Source organism: Cetorhinus maximus, chromosome 12 (assembly GCF_964194155.1).
Source record: "Cetorhinus maximus chromosome 12, sCetMax3.hap1.1, whole genome shotgun sequence".
Lineage (NCBI taxonomy): Eukaryota > Metazoa > Chordata > Chondrichthyes > Lamniformes > Cetorhinidae > Cetorhinus > Cetorhinus maximus.
In genome coordinates this window covers 451,220-471,262 of record NC_135890.1, presented here as the reverse complement: position 1 = coordinate 471,262, position 20,043 = coordinate 451,220, and the positions used below count along the sequence as shown (strand labels likewise).

At 43.9% G+C, this 20,043-nt stretch overlaps 1 protein-coding gene across 1 annotated transcript in view; it reads left to right on the top strand.

Annotated features, from left to right (window-relative positions):
- The window catches only part of pcloa (piccolo presynaptic cytomatrix protein a), a 755,467-nt gene that overhangs the window by 312,621 nt on the left and 422,803 nt on the right, over nucleotides 1-20,043 (top strand). The window contains exon 4 of the mRNA XM_078553074.1: nucleotides 10,575-11,222. Coding sequence (XP_078409200.1) covers nucleotides 10,575-11,222 — 648 coding nt within the window. The remainder of the gene's footprint in view (nucleotides 1-10,574; nucleotides 11,223-20,043) is intronic.

The window sequence follows — 20,043 nt, the reverse complement described above, 5'->3', positions numbered from 1 at the left end:
TTTTATTTTTTGCAATAAGTTTTGATCTCGCACCTTATCAAGTGCCTTCTGGAAATTAAAGTACAGTACGGTTCAGTACAGGAGAGCCGGTTCTCCTTTATCCACTGCACAAGTGACTGCTTCAAAGAACTCCAATAAATTGGTTAAACTTGTCTTCCCTTTCATAAAACCATGTTGACTCTGCCTGATTGCCTTGAATTTTTCTAAGTGCTCTGCCATAACATTTTTAACAATAGCTTCTAACATTTTCCCGATGACAGATGTTAAGCCTGGCCTGTAGTTTCCGGCGTCTGCCTCCCTCTCTTTTTGAATGACTGTTTTCTTAACTTATGGAACCTGAATCTAGGGGGTTTGCGAATTTTTTTTTTCTTTTACAGGATGTGGGCTTCGTTGGCTGGGCCAGCATTTTATTGACCCTCCCTAGTTGAGAAGGTGGTGGTGAGCTGCCTTCTTGAACCTGCAGTCCATGTGATGTAGGTACACCCACAGTGCTGTTAGGGAGGGAGTTCCAGGATTTTGACTCAGTGACAGTGAAGGAACGGCGATATATTTCCAAGTCAGGGTGGTCAGTGACTTGGAGGGGAACTTCCAGCTGGTGGTGTTCCCATGTGTCTGCTGCCCTTGTCCTTCTAGATGGTAGCGGTCGTGGGTTTGGAAGGTGCTGCCTAAGGAGCCTTGGTGAATCCCTGCAGTGCATCTTGTAGATGGTACACACTGCTGCTACTGTGCGTTGGTGGTGGAGGGAGTGAATGTTTGTGGATGTGGTGCCAATCAAGTGGGCTGCTTTGCCCTGGATGGTGTCAAGCTTCTGAGTGATGTGGGAGCTGCACTCATCCAGGCAAGAGGAGAGTATTCCATCACACTCCTGACTTGTGCCTTGTAGATGGTGGACAGGATTTGAGGAGTCAGGAGGTGAGTTACTCGTTGCACGATTCTTAGCCTCCGACCTGCTCTTGTAGCCACAGTATTTATATGGCTAGTCCAGTTCAGTTTCTGGTCAATGGTAACCCCCAGGATGTTGATAGTGGGGGATTCAGTGATGGTAATGCCATTGAATGTCAAGGGGCGATGGTTAGATTCTTTCTTTTTGGAGATGGTCATTGCCTGGCACTTGTGTGGGCGAGTGTTACTTGCCACTTGTCAGCCCAAGCCTGGATATAGTCCAGGTCTTGCTGCATTTGGACATGAACTGCTTCAGTACCTGAGGAGTCGTGAATGGTGCTGAACATTGTGCAATCATCAGCGAACGTCCCCACTTCTGACCTTATGATGGAAAGAAGGTCATTGATGAAGCAGCTGAAGATGTTTGGGTCTTGGAGACTACCCTGAGGAACTCCTGCAGTGATGTCCTGGAGCTGAGGTGAGTGACCTCCAACAAACACAACCACCTTCCTTTGTGTTAGGTATAACTCCAACCAGCGGAAAGATTTCCCCCGATTCCCATTGACTCCAGTTTTGCTTGGTCTCCTTGATGCCACACGGTCAAATGCTGCCTTGATGTCAAAGGCAGTTACTCACACCTCATCTCGGGAGTTCAGCTCTTTTGTCCATGTTTGAACCAAAGCTGTAATGAGATCAGGAGCTGAGTAGTCCTGGCAGAACCCAAGCTGGGCATCAGTGATGATCGAGAGTAGACTGATGGGGCAGTAATTGGCCGGGTTGGATTTGTCCTGCTTTTTTTGTACAGGACACACCTGGGCAATTTTCCACATTGCTGGGTAGATGCCAGTGTTGTAGCTGTACTGGAACAGCTTGGCTAGGGGCACGACAGGTTCTGGAGCATAAGTCTTCAGTACTATTGCTGGATTATTGTCAGGGCCCATAGCCTTTGCAGTATCCAGAGCCTTTAGTCGTTTCTTGCTATCACGTGGAGTGAATTTAATTAGCTAAAACTGGCATCTGTAATGCTGGGGACCTCCGGAGGAGGCTGGAATGGATCATTCACTCGGCCCTTCTGGCTGAAGATTATAGCAAATGCTTCAGCCTTAGCTTTTGCACTGATGTGCTGGGCTCCTCCATCATTGAGGATGGGGATATTTCTGGATCCTTTTCCCCCAGTGAGTTGTTTAATTGTCCACCACTATTCACGACTGTAGGGCTTAGATCTGATCCTTTGGGTTGTGGAATCGCTTAGCTCTGTCTATCACTTGCTGCTTATGCTGTTTGCCACACAAGTAGTCCTGTGTTACATCTTCACCAGGTTGACACTCATTTTTTTTTAGGTATGCCTGGTGCTGCTCCTGGCATGCCCTCCTGAACTCTTCATTGAACCAGTGTTGATCCTCTGGCTTGATGGTAATGGTAGAGTGGGGGATATGTTGGGCCATGAGGTTACAGATTGTGTTCGAGTACAATTCTGCTGTTGTTGATGGCCCACAGCACCTTATGGATGCTCGGTCTTGAGTTGTTGGATCTGTTCGAAATCTATCCCATTTAGCATGGTGGTAGCACAACACAATGGAGGGTATTCTTAATGTGATGGCGGGACCTCATTTCCACAATTACTGTGCAGTGATCACTCCTACTGATACTGTCATGAACAGATGCATCTGCAGCAGACAGGTTTGTGAGGATGATGTCAAGAATGTCTTCCCCTCACCAACTGCCACAGAACCAGTTTACCAGCTATGTCAATTAGGACTCGGCCAGCTCAGTCAGTAGTGGTGCTACCGAGCCACTCTTGGTGATGGACATTGAAGTCCCCCACCCAGAGTACATTCTGCGCCCTTGCCACCCTCAATGCTTCCTCCAAGTGGTGTTCAACAAGGAGGAGCACTGATTCATCAGCTGAGAGAGGGCAGTACGTGGGAATCAGCAGGAGGTTTCCTTGCCCATGTTTGACCTGATGCTATAATACGTCATGGGGTCCAGAGTCAAAATACAGCCCAGACAGTTTAACTTCACTGGTGTAGCTTCTAGAAACAATAATTCACAGCAAAATTATGTCACTTAAAGAAATGCAGGTTAATTAAGAAAAGCCAGCACAGGTTTGTTAAGGGTAAACTGTGTTTTACTAACTTACTGGAACTTTTTGAAGAGTTAACAGAAATGGTTGATATGGGTGATGCTATTGATGTGCTGTACATAGACTTCCAAACAGCATTTAATACAGTGCCACACAACAGCAAAGTTATAGATCTTGGAATAAAAGGGACAGCAGCAACATGGATACAAAGTAGGTTGAGTGACAGGAAACAGAGAGTAGTGGTTAATGGATGTTTTTCATACTGAAGGAAGGTTTGTAGTGGAGTTGCCCATGTCAGGGAAGGAACCAGTTAACTGTCAAGGAGTGTTTAAGTAGGTAATTGTAAGTTAACAAGCCATGTACTTCACTGGTTTTGTATATAAAGGGAAAACGGCTGAGACAAACTGGAGAGTTTTATGTCACTAGAGTAAAGCTCAAACAGCTATTGGAACTTGACACCCCAGGGATCAGTGTTGGGACCCTTGCTCTTCCTGATATATATTTAAGACATAGACCTTGGTGTACAGGGTATAATTTCAAAACTTGTGGATGATATGAAACTTGGAAGCATTGTGAACTGTGAGAAGAATAGTGTGAAACTTTAAAAGGGCATAGATAATTTGGTGGCATAGGCAGACAAGTGGTAGATGTAATTCAAAACAGAGTGGTGTGAAGTGCTCCATTTTGGTAGGAAGAATGCAGAGAGACAATATAGAACAAAGTGTATAATTCTAAAGGGGGTGCAGGAGCAAAGGGATGTGGGTGGATATGTGCGTAAGTCATTGAAGGTGGCAGGACAGGTTGAGAGGGCAGTTAATAAAGCATATATTATCCTGGGCTTTTTTAATAGGAGCATTGAATACAAGAGCAGGGACGTTATGTTAAACGCTGATTCAGCCTCAGCTGGAGTCTTGTCTCCAGTTCTGGGCTCCACACTTTAGGGAAGATGGGAAGGCATTAAAGAGAGTGCAGAAAAAATTCATGAGAATTGTTCCAGGGATGAGGAACTTCAGTTATGAAGATAGATTGGAGAGGTTGGGACTGTCTTTCTTGGAGAAGAGAAGGCTGAGAGGAGATTTGATAAAAGTATTCAAAATCATGAGGGGCCTGGACAGAGTAGATAGGGAGAAACTGTTCCCATGCATGAAAGGATCAAGAACCAGAGGGTGCAGATTTAAAGTAATTGGCCAAAGAAATAATGGAGACTTGAAGAAAAACTTTTTTACACAGCAAGTGGTTAGGATCTGGAAGGCGCTGCCTGAATGTGGTGGAAGCAGGATCAATCCAGGTATTCAAGAGGGCATTGGATTGTTATCTACAAAGGAAGACTGTGCAGGGTTACAGAGAAATGGCAGGGGAAAGGCACTAAGTGAATGTTTATTGGGAGAGCGAGTTCAGATTTGGCAGGCTGAATGGCCTCCTTCTGCGCTGTAACAATCTGTGATTCTGTGAAATCCAACCTCTGTTATCTGCTTAGATGGTGTTTCTCATTTGTCTGACAAGTTAAAACAATTAGCTATTTCTGATTGAAGTGGCTTCTTTCAAATGACAAGGTTGTGCACAGATCCATTCTGACAGCTGGGTTTATCCCACATAAAGATAGATGAATTATGAATGAAAAATAAGAGAATTATGGGACATTGGAACTCCACATTCCAGATTGTAAAGATTGAACATATTACACATCAAAAGATCTTTTCCTCAAAGCCTCTTTCTTTCAATACAAAACCAGCCATGTTTCTCACAATGACGGAGAATACCGTGGTTGAATTTTTGATATTTGAGAGGAGGAAGGCTGAAGGTGAGATTGTCACACAATTTAATAAGGCAGCACTGTCACACAGCTTCATTTTATAGCGGTGCAACAATTTACACATTTCTTAATTTTGCAGTGATTCAAAATATTTCAATCGTTCCAGATTATTCCAACTTAAATTTATTTGTGGATGGGTGTTTGGCTGTGATCTCTGAATATTACTGCGTGTGCAGTGGCTGTGTTTAAAAAAAAAAGGGACTGTGCACTGAAAAAACGGGTCATGCACAGCAGCTGAACTTTAAAGGGCCATCTGTACCTTGCTCGTCCTGCTTTCTACCCTTAATGTCACCTATTAGCACATTCCTTAGATAATATCACCACCTTCAACACCTCTTTGTCCTTTTGTCTGTGACATCTTTTGGCAATCTGCACCTATCGCTGGCCCTCTATCCAGCTCTACCTGTCCCACCCCGCCTCCCCCCCCATCTTAAACCAGCTTATATTTCACCTCTTTTCTATTTTTCCTTAGTTCTGTTGAAGAGTCATACAGACTCGAAACGTTAACTGTGTTCCTCTCCTTTTCCAGGTATTTTTATTTTTGTTTTTGTTTTAAAGGGAGATTACTAGGCATAATCAACTTGATGGAATCCACCATGCTCACTTTGAACAGCCAAATAGAAAACATAGACCAAACTAAATCAACTAACATTCATATTTAAGGGAATAGGTGATGCACAAGTTATCCCAACAATTACCAAAGATAAAATACAACTCAAAAATCTGATGTGAACTATTTTGTAATGTGTTAAATATTTATTTCAAATATTTTCTATAGGTCTCTTAAATATCGGAGATGGCCTTTTGAAAATAAGTTGATGCAGAGCAGTTAATGTGAGATACATGACTGAGAGCTGCAAATCCCAACCACTTATTCCTCTGATGGAAGAAATTATTCCTGACTGTGACCTCTCACAACCTTTGTGGTCTTAGTGTTGACTGCATCCTCAATCACAATGTGCAATTTACCAGCTCTTGTGAAACAGAGATTCTCCTTTGGATTGGTTTCAGAGTGTTTCAGTAAATAGCTGACATTTCAACTGATGTTTGTTTCAGAGTTAGAATTTACAGACAACTGACAAAACAGTATTTCAGTGACTGGCTGTAACCATTTGTTATATAACAATACTGACTATTTCTTCAAACATACCACCCGATGAAGGCAAACAGGTGAATACCAAATAGTTGGTCATGCACATTTGTTTGTGCAGCTGTAACTCTTTAAAGTCAAAACCAATTAAACTAAATTGAAAAAATCAGAGACAAATTAAAAAGCAGCCTCTTAAAGGGAAACAGCAAAAACAAAGACAAAATTTAAAGGAAACTTAAGAACCTCAAACCAAAATGTGATTAAGAGGCTCAGCAAAACACCCCACAGGAGGCCTCGATGGTGCCAGTGGACAACATGTACTCCCTTTCCTAGGACACCCAGCCATGAACATAGCCACGGAAGAGGGGCTGGACGACCCCCTTATTTGCCTACTGCCTGGACCTATTAATGGCCAACTTGGACAGGCCCAGGAGCAGGTTCATGAGGAGACCCACCTCCCTCCCGGCTCCCCCCCACCACACCGGGTGCCCATAGATTAGGAATGTGGGACTGAAGGGCAAACAAAACAACAGTAAAGAGTTTTTCAGCTGTAGCCTGGGTAATTAACTGTTCTTACAACATAATATCCCATCAATCGCTCAATCAATCAAGCAAATCAACCACTTTTGAATTTTGAGAATTTGATCTCCCAATAGAAATGCACATTTTGAATTTGTTTTGGAGTCCACGCATGAATTAGTCGCACTCATATAATTCCCCAAAATTACTTGGGCTTTCTGGCAACAAGTCTATGAAAATAAGGGGCAAACTTAACCCCAGGCCCCAGTCAACACAAATCTTAGCTTGAACTTTGGAGGCACCTGACAACGGTCCATGGCCAGTGCTATCTCTGTACATAAGAACATAAGAAATCGAAGCAGGAGAAGGCCATTCAGCCCTTCTAGCCTGCTCTGCCATTCTATAGTGTCATGGCTGATCTGATTGTGACCTTAACTCCACTTTACTGCCTGTTCCCCAGAACCCTCAACTCACCTGTCAATAAAGAATCTGTCCACCTCAGCCTTGAGTATATTCAATTACCCGGCCTTCACTGCTCCCTGGGTAAGAGAATTCTAAACACTGACAACTCTGAGAGAAGAAATTCTTCCTCATCTCCAGCTTAAATGAGAGACCCCTTATTTTGAAACTGTGTCCACTTGTTTTAGATTACCCCACATGAGGAAACATCCTGTCAGGATCTACCCTGTCAAACCCCCTCAGAATCTTCTATGTTTCAATAAGATCACCTCTCATTCTTCTAACCTTCAATGAGCATAGGCCCACCCTATTCGACCCTTCCTCGTTAGGCAAACCCCTCATCCCAGGAATCAGCCAAGTGAAACTTCCCTGAACTACTTCCAATGCAAATATGTCCCTCCTTAAGTAAGGAGATCGAAACTGTACACAGTACTCTAGCTGTGGTCTCACCAATGCCCTGTACAGTTGTAGCAAGACTTCCCTAGTAAAGACCAACATCCCATTTGCCTTCCTAATTACTTTATTTCCATTTATCCATCCTGATTGTTACATCCACAAAGAACTCTAATAAATTTGCCAAACATGATTTTCCTTTCACAAAACCAAGGCCTGAACTTTTCCTTCATCGGGCGTGCGTGATCATCGGGCTCGGTACTGGCCAGGAAACAGGCCCCTGACCACGGTCGGCCCCCGGCCGCGATTTCATGCTGGCTAGCCATTAATTGGCCAGCCGGCATGAAACATGTACTAAAAAGCTCAGCGCTGCCGGGGTGGGGGTGGGAAGAGGGCGGGCGATGATGTCACTGGTGGGTGTGGGTGAGCGCTACGAGAGAGCACCCTGAAGGCAGACGGCTGCCTCAGGGAGCTGCAGACCTGCAAATAATGAAACGAAGCACTAAAATGCTGCAAAAAATGTCCGTGCATCACGATCAAACACCCAAAAGCATACCTCATAAAAATGCTGTCCCCAGATATTTCTTTTTATTTTATTTCCTAACAGAGATTTCATCCCGCCCTTGGATGAGGTTTCCTGAAAAATGTGAAGGCCGCCTGGCCGATTCGCCCGTCCACCAACCAGGCCAAGAAAAGTCACAGACAATTGTACCGTTAATGGGCTTAATTGTCGGCGGGCGCACATCTGGCTTTTGCATGCGCCTGCCGAGTGAAATATCACCGAGTGAACGATGTCGTCAGGACACTTGTCTGACGTCATCTCGCGTGATTTTACGTCCGATCGGGTCAGTCATGCGCCCACCTGCGGGATGTAAAATTGTGCCCCATGTCGATTCTTCCTGATAGTGTTATAATTTTCTAAACATCCTGCTACTACCACTTTAATCAGGGATTCTAGCATTTTCCCAGTGATGGACATTGGTCTGTGGCCTATTGTTTCCTGCTTTCTGTTTTCTTCCTTGTTGAAGTGAGGTGTTACATTTGGGGTTTTCCAATTTGCTGGGAAATTTCCAGAATCTGGGGAATTTTGGAAGATTACAACCAATGCATCCACTATCTCTGCAGCCACTTCTATTAAGACCCTAGGATGCAAGCCATCACGGCCAAGCGACTTGTCAGCCTTAAGTTTTTTTAGTTTATCCATTACTTTTTCTCTAGTGATCGTGATTGTTTTATGTTCCTCCCTCCATTTTGCCTCTTGATTTTCCACTACTCTTGGCATGGTTTCTGTCTCTTCTATTGTGAAGACAGATACAAAATACTTGTTCAAAGTCTCTGTCATGTCCTTGTTTCCCATGGTTAATTCCCCAGTCTCATCCTCTAAAGGGTTAATGCTCACTTTAGCTATTCTTTTCCTTTTATATACTTGTAGAAGTTTTTACTGTCTATTTTTATATTTCCTGTTAGTTTTCTCTCATCCTCCAATTTCCCGCTCCTTATTTTTTTAGTCATCCTTTGCCGGCTTCTAAAACTTTCCCAATTTTTTGGCCTACCACTAACCTTTACAGCATCGTACGCCTCTTCTTTCAATTTATACCAACCTTAATGTTCTTCGTTAGCCATGGGTGGTACATCCTTCCCACAGTCTTTCCTTCTCAATGGAATCTACCTTTGAAATTGTGAAATATGTCCTTAACTACCTACCATTGCTTCTCTATCATCTTCCCTTTATACTTATTTACACAGTCTACTTTAGCAAACCCTGCCTTCATACCCTTGTAATTGCCTTTACTTAAGTTAAAGACACTAGTTATGGATTCACATTTCTCACTCTCAAACTGAGTGTGAAATTCAGCATGTTATGATCACTCTTGCCTTGAGGACCCTTAACTTTGAGGTCTTTAATTAATTTTGTCTCCTTACATATTACCAACTACAAAATAACCTGTTCCCTTATAGATTCCAGAAGGTATTGTTCTAAGAAACTGTCCCAAATACACTCCATGAACTCATCCTCCAGGCCACCTTTGCCAATTTGATTTGCCCAATCAATGTGAAAATTAAAGTCACCCATGACTATTGCAGTACCTTCCTTGCAAGCCCCCATTAGTTTTGATATGTACTCTGTCCCACAGATAGCTACTATCAGAGGGCTTAACTGCTCCCACCAGTGACTTACCCCCATGCTATTTCTTATTCCCACCCAAACTGATTCTACATCTTGATCATCTGAACCGAGATTATTTCACAATATTGCACTGTTGTTATCCTTTATTAACAGAGTTAACCCCCCCATCCCCCCAGCCTGTGGCCCCCACCTTCCTTTCCTTTCCTTTCCTCCTGTCTTTCAGGAAACGTTTACCTTCCACTTGAAAGTAAGATCAGCTCCTCGGATAGACGGAATTGAACAGCATTCCTCACTTGCACACAACTGAACTGCGCTCTCCAGCTAATGCTGTCACTCAAAAAAAATAGCATCTCACTGAGAGCAATGTAATATGGCTCTGAGGGAGAAGGTGCTAACTAGTGCCGAAGCTTTACAGCATGAAGCTCATTGTCTAGAAATTACTGCTTGTAATCTTTGCACACAAACACATTAAAATTAGTGGGTAACTGACGATGATGAAATAACACCAACTGGAAAAGCTGGGACTTAATGCATAAACATGATATTTCTTTGTTTCCTATGTTACATTTTAATTTAAATGTGCCAGCACCTCAATTAAAATAGCAAGCAGTGAAATGTTATGCACATGTTATACAGTAATATCCCAAGCAGTAATTTCCTGGCTGGTACAAGTTTCCAATTACTTCATTCACTGGGAAAAGCAGCCTAACATTTTCACTACGTATCCCATCCTCAACAGCATTAACTGACACGTCAAGTTACACAATGTTCAGTTACTTCCTTATGTTGATGACCACTACAATGGGTGTTCTCAAAATGTCTCTTTTTATTAAATAATGTAATACAATATTGGAACTATTTCTGCTTCTTCTGAATATTATTAGCTGTATAAGAAATAACTGTATAAGAAATGTTTAAAAGTCAACAGCAGTTTTCTGGTTATTGCTACTTTTGAAAGTGGAATATTTTGCCGTGGCAACATTTCCATCCTATTGTTGGTAAAGGAAATTCACTTCATGAATCCATCAAGAATGTATTTGCCTAATTTTTATTGGTGGACTCGAATATGATTAAACTAAGATGGAAATGATAACTATTAATTTTCATTAGGTGTTCTTAGCTATAAATTAATTTAAAAATTGACCAGTAACTGGATCGATAAAAACAAAATGGATGTTTTTATTTAAACAGTGTTTATGTGTTCTAGGTCCAGGAATGGCTCTGCTTGACCTGTCAAACAACAAGAGCTCTGAGTGGACAACTGGGCGACCTTGGCAAAATGCCACTTTCCCTTCCAACCCCATCAAAACCGAAACAAACTCCTCCTGCTCAGCCTGGGCCCAAACAACCATCTCAGAAAGGTCCACCTTCTGCTGGTCCTTCAAAACCTTCAGCAGAACAACCTACTATCCCGAAGCCAAAAGAAACACAGCAACAAAAGGCAAGTCCCCTGACAACAGCTTCAAAAGAAGCAGAAAAGAAAGAAAAGGGAGCTCAGCTTCCCGCCAAAGCAATAGAAACCCCACCTGTGCTCAAACAGGAGAAACCTTTGGATCAGGAATTAAGCATCACAAAAGAAGCCATAACAGAGAAGCCTCCAGCAGTTGAGGACAAGAAGTTTCTTTCTGCATCAGTGGAAAAAAAAGCTGCTGATAAACAAGCAGAAGCAACTAGTGCAGCAAAAGATATGGAGCCAATAGTCAAGAAAGACCCAACTGAAGTAAAGATAGTGAAACCTGAAGAAGCTCCATATGATACTGACCTTCCAAAACTGCCCTCTGAAGCGATGAAGGTACAGAATGAACAGTTAAAAGCATCTGATCTACTGGAGACTGCAAAAGAAAAAGCTACAATGGTGAGTTCTGTTAATTTCTCTTTGTTATCAAGAATTCTTGAGTGGCATTTCACGGACATAAGAACATAAGAAATAGGAACAGGAATAGATCATTCAGCCCCTCGCACCTGCTCCGCCATTCAATAAGATCATTTCTTGTGTTTCGATTTCCACATTCCCATCTAACCCCAATAACCTTTGATCCCCTTGCCTAAGAAGAATCCATCTACCTCTGCCTTAAAAATATTCACTGACCCCGCCCCCACCACCTCCTGAGGCAGAGAGTTCCAAAGTCGCACAACCCTCTGAGAGAAAACATTTCTCCTCATCTCTGTCCTAAAAGGGCAACCCCTAATTTTAAAACAGTGCCCCCTAGTTCTGGACTCATTCACAAGAGGAAACATCCTTTCCACATCCACCTTGTCAAGGCCGTTCAGGATCTTGTATACTTCAATCAAATCACCCCTCACTCTTCTAAACTCCAGTGGAAACAAGCCCAGTCTGTCCAACCTTTCCTCATAAGACAACCCACTCATTCCAGGTATCAATCTAGTAAACCTCTTCTGAACCCATCTCCAATGCATTTACATCCTTCCTTAAATAAGGAGACCAAAACTGCACACAGTATTCGAGGTGCGGTCTCACCAATGCCCTGTATAACTGAAGCATAACATCCTTACTTATATGTTCAATCCCTCTTGTAATAAAGGATAGCATTCCATTAGGCTTCTTAATTACTTGCTGTACCTGCATACTAACTTTTTGTGACTCATGCACGAGAACACCTAGATCCCTCTGCACCTCAGAATTATGTAGCCGTTCTCTATTTAAGTAATACTCTGCTTTTTTCTTCTTTCTGCCAAAGTGAACAACTTCACATTTTCCCGCATTAAATTCCATTTGCCGGATCTTTGCCCACTCACTCAACCTATCTCTATCCATCTGCAACCTCCTCATGTCCTCTTCACAACATACATTCCTACCTATCTGTGTGTCATCTGCAAATTTAGCTAGCATGACTTCACTCCCCTCATCTAAGTCACTGAAGTAAATTGTAAAAAGCTGAGGCCCCAGCTGACCCCTGTGGGACTCCACTCGGCACATCCTGCCAATCGAGTGAAAATTGGTATTTGGGTGTAAATTGGCACATTGCTGAACCATGGGACAGCCTGACCCAAATCTTGACCTTCAGCCCACTGGTGAAGCCAGTTATGAGGCATAGCAAGTAGCACATGTTAATTAGGACCTAACCTTGAAGCAGACCTGGAACGTTCAGTAGCCCCTGTTGCTCACAGCTGGAGGCAAGTCATTTATTAAAACCTTTTCATGGAACCAGGCAGACTAACTTGTTGCAATCAGCTGCCCCATGGAAACCCGCTCCAACTATTCTCCCGGGACATTGCCAGTGAGATTAACTGTCCAGGCTGCATGAACAGTAATGCCCAAGCTGTCTAGGGGGTGGGGGGTCACCACAGGCATGAGCAGTTCCGACATAAAATGCTTTTGAAGCCCAAGGTCCAATTTTGGACTGGCCTCAAGCCTCTTGGTTTCAGTTGTGCTGCTTTTGCTGCACCGAGTCTAGGCTCAAAAATGGCCCAGATTAAATTCTACACCAGTAGGTTAGGCAGCAAGAAAGGTTGTTTACAATCCAAATGTAACAGATGTATGTACTATTTACCTAGGTTATGCAAAATAAAATGAAATGTTGATCATTTATAATAACTTCAAGTTTCAGTATTTAAGTTTTGACCTATAGACAGGACCTATCCTTCTTTAATGTCACCTGCTTCGGCTGAACATGGCGTGTATTTTTTTTTAATTGGAGTAAGTTTTTCTGCTCATTATTGAAGATGTCAGTTTGGAGGAGTTGAAGCCTCCATTACTTTTAATGGCCAGTGTAACATCACAATGTCAGGGTTCACCTGTTGTAGAAAAGCTCTGCACATGTTCACTATTCAGTCGGTGCTGAGAGGTGAAACCCAACCAGCAAAGGGCAGAAAACCAAACTGAATGAATCCACAGTCAATAGCCAATGGTCATAACTGCAACTGGTCAGAGGGAATGGGTGCAATTGGCAATGGCTCCGAGTGCAAGAGGTTTGGCAAGGGCTGAATGCTGCAAACTCTTCCAGTGGAATGGGGGCCATTAACTATAGATCAGGGGGATCATCCAACACCACACCAAAGTCCAGCTGCATGGTTGAGCTGCCAACATTAATTCAATCACAAGACATTTTACAGATGGTCAATACACTTCAGCTAGCCTTGCATATGAAGGCAGGTGGGATATTTAGTGGAGGCCCTGCAGAGTGTGTAATGAGCATAATGCATGGGCATGTGCCTTGCTGGGGTTTGAAATAAACGTTCATCGTTCCACACTTTGTTGAAGCTGGAAAGTGCTTGAACATTAAGAGCATGTATATAAATGAAGGAATAGGTGCTGTTTGTGAAGATGAAGCTGTTTCAGAAAGCCAAAATACTGTATGAATACTTGGAGCCAACATTACAGGACAGTTCTTTAAACCCCACAACCTACAGGAGTGACTGCTACTGCAGGAAATTGCAGACACGTTCAACATACTTCTCCTGTGGAAATCACATGCCTGACAACAGGTTACAACATCTCTTCAAATGGAATATTGCAACTCACCCAGCATTTTTCAGACCCCACTAGTCAATGGTCTTTGGCTTTATACACAAAGAGTTATGGACAAATGTTATCTTCAGTTGAAGTTGGCTGGGGATATCTGGATCAGTGGATGCAGACACAATTCAGCCCCAAATTTAAAGTCATACATCTGTCCTTACCTTTATTCTACCATCATCAATTCCTATCTGTACATTTAAAATGGGAAGTCTCTGTGTAAACTTTAACCAATATTACAACACCCCTTTCAGTTTTATCCTCTTCTCCATCTTGTCTGAAAACCCTGTAACCAGAAATGTTGAGCTGCCATTCTTGCCCTTCTTTAAACCATGTTTGATTAATAACAATTAAATCATATTTCAAAGTGTCCATTTGTGCCCTCAGCTCATCTGCTGTGTCCACTATATTCCTTGCATTTAACAGCACCTTCCATACCCACGACCTCTACCATCTAGAAGGACAAGGGCAGCAGATGCACAGACACCCCACTACCTGCAAGTTCCTCAAGCCACACACTCATAGACTCATCGACTCCTAGATGTTTACAGAAGAGAAGGAGGCCATTCGGCCTATCATGTCCATGCTGGTCAACAAAAATCTGACTACACTAATCCCATTTTCCAGCGCTTGGCCCATAGCCCTGGAGGCTGTGGCAATGCAAGTGAATATCTAAATGCTTCCTAAATGTTACGAGAGTTTCTGACTCAACCACCCATTCAGGCAGTGAGTTCCAGACTCCCACCATCCTCTGGATGAAAAGATTTCTCCTCAACTCCCCTCTTAGCCTTCTACCCCTTACCTTAATCTATGCCACCTGGATATTGACCCCTCTACTAATGGAAAAAGTGCCTTCCTATCCACTCTATCTATGCCCCTCATAATCTTATACGCCTCTATCAGGTCCCCTCTCAACCTTCGCTGCTCCAAGGAAAACAACCCCAGCCTATCCAATCTTTCCTCATAGCTCAGACCCTCCGGCCCAGGCAGCATCCTGGTAAATCTCCTCTGCACCCTCTCCAGTGCAATCACGTCCTTCCTATAATGTGGTGACCAGAACTGCACGCAGTACTCTAGCTGTGGCCTAACCAGCATTTTATACAGTTCCAGCATAACGTCCCTGCTCTTGTATTCTATGCCTCGGCTAATAAAGGCAAGTACCCCAAATGCCTCTTAACCACCTTATCTACCTGCCCTGCTACCTTCAGGGATATATATATTTTTTATTCATTCACGGGATGTGGGCTTCACTGGCTAGGCCAGCATTTATTGCCCATCCCTAGTTGCCCTTGAGAAGGTGGTGGTGAGCTGCCTTCTTGAACCGCTGCAGTCCATGTGGTGTAGGTATACCCACAGTGCTGTTCGGAAGTGACGACCAGGACTTTGACCCAGCAACAGTGAAGGAACGGTGATATATTTCCAAGTCAGGATGGTGAGTGACTTGGAGGGGAACTTCCAGGTGGTGGTGTTCCCATCTACCTGCTGCCCTTGTCCTTCTAGGTGGTATTGGATATGAATATGCACATTAAGAACCCTCTGATCTTCAGTACTCTCCAGGTTCCTACCATTCATAATGTAATCCCTTGCCTTGTTAGCCCTCCCCAAGTGCATTACCTCACACTTTTCTGGGTTGAATTCCATTTGCCACTGCTCTGCCCACCTGACCAGCCCATTGATATCCTCCTGCAGTTTACGGCTATCCTCCTCACTATTTACCACCCTACCGATTTTCGTGTCATCTGCAAACTTCTTGATCATACCCCCTACATTTAAGTCCAAATCATTTATGTACACCACAGGCACCAAGGGTCCCAGCACCGAGCCCCGTGGAACCCCACCGGAAACAGACTTCCATTCACAGAAACATCCCTCTACCATCACCTTCTGCTTCCTGCCTCTCAGCCAATTTTGGATCCAACGTGTTACTTTGCCTTGGATCCCATGGGTTCTTACTTTCTTGACTAGTCTGCCATGAGGGACCTTATCAAAAGCCTTGCTAAAGTCCATATAGACCACATCAAATGCATTACCCTCATCAACAATCCTGGTTATCTCCTCAAAAAATTCGGTCAACTCTGTCAAACACAACTTTCCCTTAACAAATCCATGCTGACTATCCCTGATTAATCTGTGTCTCTCCAAGTGTAGATATATTCGGTCACTCAGAATTCTTTCTGGTAACTTCCCCACAACCAAGATTAGACTGACTGGCCTGTAATTTTCTGGTCTATCCCTTCCTCCTTTTTTTAATAATGGGACAACGTTAGCAGTTTTCCAGTCCTCTGGCACCTCACCTGTGGCCAGAGAGGATTTGAAAATTACTGCCAAGGCCCCTGATATCTCTTCCCTTGCCTCCCTCAACAGCCTGGGATACATCTCATCTGGGCCTGTGGATTTATCCACTTTTAAGGCCACTAAACCCGCTAGTACCTCCTCTCTCTCTATGTTAATTTCCTCTAATATTTCACAGTCCTCCACCCTGATGTCTATTTCTGTATTGTCCTTTTCCATTGTGAAGACTGACATAAAGGATTCATTGAGGACTGTACCCACGTCTTCCGGGTCCACACACACGTTCCCTCTATGGTCCCTAATTGGCCCCACTCTTTCCCTAGTTATTCTCTTGCTCTTTATATATTTTTCAAAACTCCTTTGGGTTTTCCTTTATTATACCCACCAATGCTTTCTCATGCAATCTCTTAGCTTTCCTAATTTCCTTTTTAAGTCCCCCTCTGCACTTTTTATACTCCTCTAAGGACTCTGCCGTATTGAGCCCTTGGTATCTGCCATAAGCCTCTTTTTTCTTAATCCTAATCTTTTTGTCCCTTGACATCCAGGGTTCTCCAGTCTTGGTCCCACCCTTTGTCTTTACGGGAACATACTTGGCCTGTACTCTCGCTATTCCCTCCTTGAATACCTCCCACTGCTCAGACACAGTTTTATCTGCAAGTAGCTGCTTCCAGTCCACTTGGGCCAAATCGCATTTCATCTTAGTAAAATTAGCATTCCTTATTTGGACACCATCCTGACTTGGAAATAAATCACCTTTCCTTCATTGTCACTGAGTCAAGCTCCCTCCCTAACAGCAATGTCCTACACCACATGGACTGCAGCGGCTCAAGAAGGCAGCTCACCACCACCTTCTCAAGGGCAACTAGGGATGGGCAATAAATGCTGGCCCAGCCAGTGAAGCCCACATCCCATGACTGAATAAATTTTAAAAATAAATACCACTAATCACTGAACAGCCCCTTGGTTGTCTATTTTCCAGCCTTTGTTCTCTTGACCTTCCATAATCATTCAAAAAAAGCATCCCAGAAAATACAAGTCCTTCAGCTCTAATTAAATACAAAAGCAACAGTCCAACAGGAGGTTGCTTTCCAAACATTTTCAAAAAGCAAAATCCCTGGGGTTTTAAATGGCAAGAATTCAATTCAAGAAAGGAGGGAGATGAAAAGCGGGAAACTATACGTCAGTTGGCCTATTGTGTGACTGGGGAAATGCTGGAATCCAGCATTAAGGAAATAGTCACAGGACATTTAGAAAATCTTTGTACAATCAAGTAGTCACCATGGGCTTGAGAAAGGGAAATGGTGTTTGACAAATGAGGATGTTACCAGCAGGTTGGATGAAGGGGAACCAGTAGACGTAATGTATTTGGATTTCTAAAAGTCTTTTAATAAGCTGCCACATATAAGTTTACTACACAGGATAAGAGCTCATGGTGCTGGGAGTGATATATTCACGTGGATGGAGGAATGGCTAACTAACAAGAAATGGAGAGTTGTGATAAATGGGTCATTTTCAGGTTGGCAAACTGTAACTAGTGGAGCGCCCCAGGGATCAGTGCTGGGGCCTCGGCTATGATACGAAGATAGGTAGGAAAGAGAGTTTTGAGGACGTCTTAAAGGGTAGGATTTTTTTGGATGCCAGGGTTTTCCACCCCATCACCCGAAGAGTCAGCAGGGAATGCATCCTGGCTGATTCTGGCTGCTCTCCAGCAACATCACACTCCATGGAGCCTTATTTCACAGGAGATGGGACTTCCACCATCACTGAGGAGGAAATCCCAACAATCTGATTGGCTATCAACTCTCTGACCCCAGCAGCACCATGTTCAAGAGTTGGCCACTGCTGAGACTACAGGCAATGCCCAAAGGAAAGGAGCTAATGGAAGCCAGACTTCCAGTAAGTCTGGGGTATCAGAGGGGTCTGGCTGGCAGGACCCAACAAAGGGGGTGGGGGGAGAAGGGGTTGGGGGCCAGGTTTGAGAGGCTGAGGGTGAGGGTTAAATGGGTGGCATGGGCACAGGGGACCCCCAACGAAGGCCCCATCCTCTCTTACCAACACCAGCACACCCAGTAAAGCTGCCGGGCTACCTGTTTGGCATGAGTTTTTCCATTCTATGACTAAAATTGTGGCAGGGGTAGGATGAGGCACTTAATGCCCATTAATTGGCCACATAAGGGCCTCAATAGGCCAAGAACAAGTGGGCTCTCCTGTAAAATGGGGGACAGGTCGGAGTGGCAGTTCGGAGGCAGGCAAGGCAAGTTCTGCATTTTACAAGCCCCCGTCTTCAAATCTGTCAGCGGGGGACCCTAAAATTCAGCCCAAAATGTCAGCAAATAGATACAGATAGGTTAAGAATTTAGTATATGGAGTATAATGTGGAAAAATTGAAGGTTGCCCACTTTGTTTGGTGGCATGGAAAAGCAGAATAGTCTTTAAATGGAGCAGGATTGCAGAATGCTGCAGGTGCAGTGGGATCTATGTGTCCCTCGTACATGAATCACAAGAAGTTAGTTTGCAGATACAGCAATTAATTAAGAAGGGAAATGGAATGTTGGCCTTTATTGCAGAGGAGCCGGAGTACAGATTGATGGTAACCGTGGTTCAGTTGGTAGCATTCTCTCCTGAGTCACAAGGTTCTGGGTTCAAGTTCCACCCTAGGGCTTGAGCACAAAAAATCAAATTTGATACTCTGTGCAATATTTAGGGAGTGCTGCACTGTTGGAGTTGCCGTTGTTCAGATAAGATGTTAAACCAAGGCCCTGTCTGCTTACTTAGGATGGATGTAAAAGATCCCATACATTATTCTGAATCAGTTCTTGCTTTTTAACTGGGAATGCACTGAATGCAGGTAGTTTCTCACCGTGTCCGTTCATATCATTGGGTGGATTTTCTCAACCCGTGGAGGTGGACTGGGAGCAGGCGGGGGTGGGTCAGAAAAGTAGGGGGGAGCCATGTTGGGACGGTTTCCCACACATTCCTACTGCCGGGAATCTTTTCTAAGGGTGAGCTGGGAAGAGTGGGCAGCTAATTAACCTGCTTAATGCCCCAATTAGAAGCAATTTTCAGCATTGCCAGAGTGACACCCTCGCCATGTGTGACAGTCGCCAAGTCATTGGAGGTGGCCTCCTAAAGGCAGTCTGAGGGGCCATTGGAGCCAGAGTCTCAATGCCCCAATCACGGGGCTGTAGGCAGGAAAAGCAGCAATCATGGCGGAGAGGCTTCCCCTCCATCCTACTGTCCATACCAGCTTTGGGAGTCTCAGTACAGCCCAAAGTGTTGACCAGTGAGGGTGTTTCCCAGTCCCTGAACTGCCTCAGTAGTGCCTCCTTCTCCGTGTGGAGGCTCCAGAGCTGTGGGCTCTCTGATTAGGCCAGCAAGCACAATGACTCACCTACCATCAGTACTATTCTTAATAGGATGGCAAATGAGGAGGTGGCCAATCAGGAGTCTGCCTGCTGGAAGATTGTGCCACTGGTCTTGCTGCTGACAAAGTGGGCTCAGGACTCCATTTGGTCCCTACATCAGGGTCCTGAATCCCACATTACGTTTCACCCATTTTGTCTGTTTGGGTCAGAGCTATCAATGTTGTTGTGTTTACTCATTGAATTATCAGGAACTGAGTTTGCCTCTTGGCCCTTCTGTTGTTTCAGAGTTTTGTTAGGGTTGACCATTCATGGGTTTAGTGGCAGGAACCCAAACGCTGCAATAAAATTGATTCATTAGATAAATTCAAATGCTCGTAAACTGATACAACTATAATCTAGAGATAATTCAGGCATGATTGGCAGATATACAACTGTAGTGGCAACTATCCAAAAGGAATTCCGTCCTGAATGTTATCAGGATTTGACTGTTGTTAAGCAGAGTAAAGAAATCGAAATGACAGTCAGTGCTGAAGACTGGAATA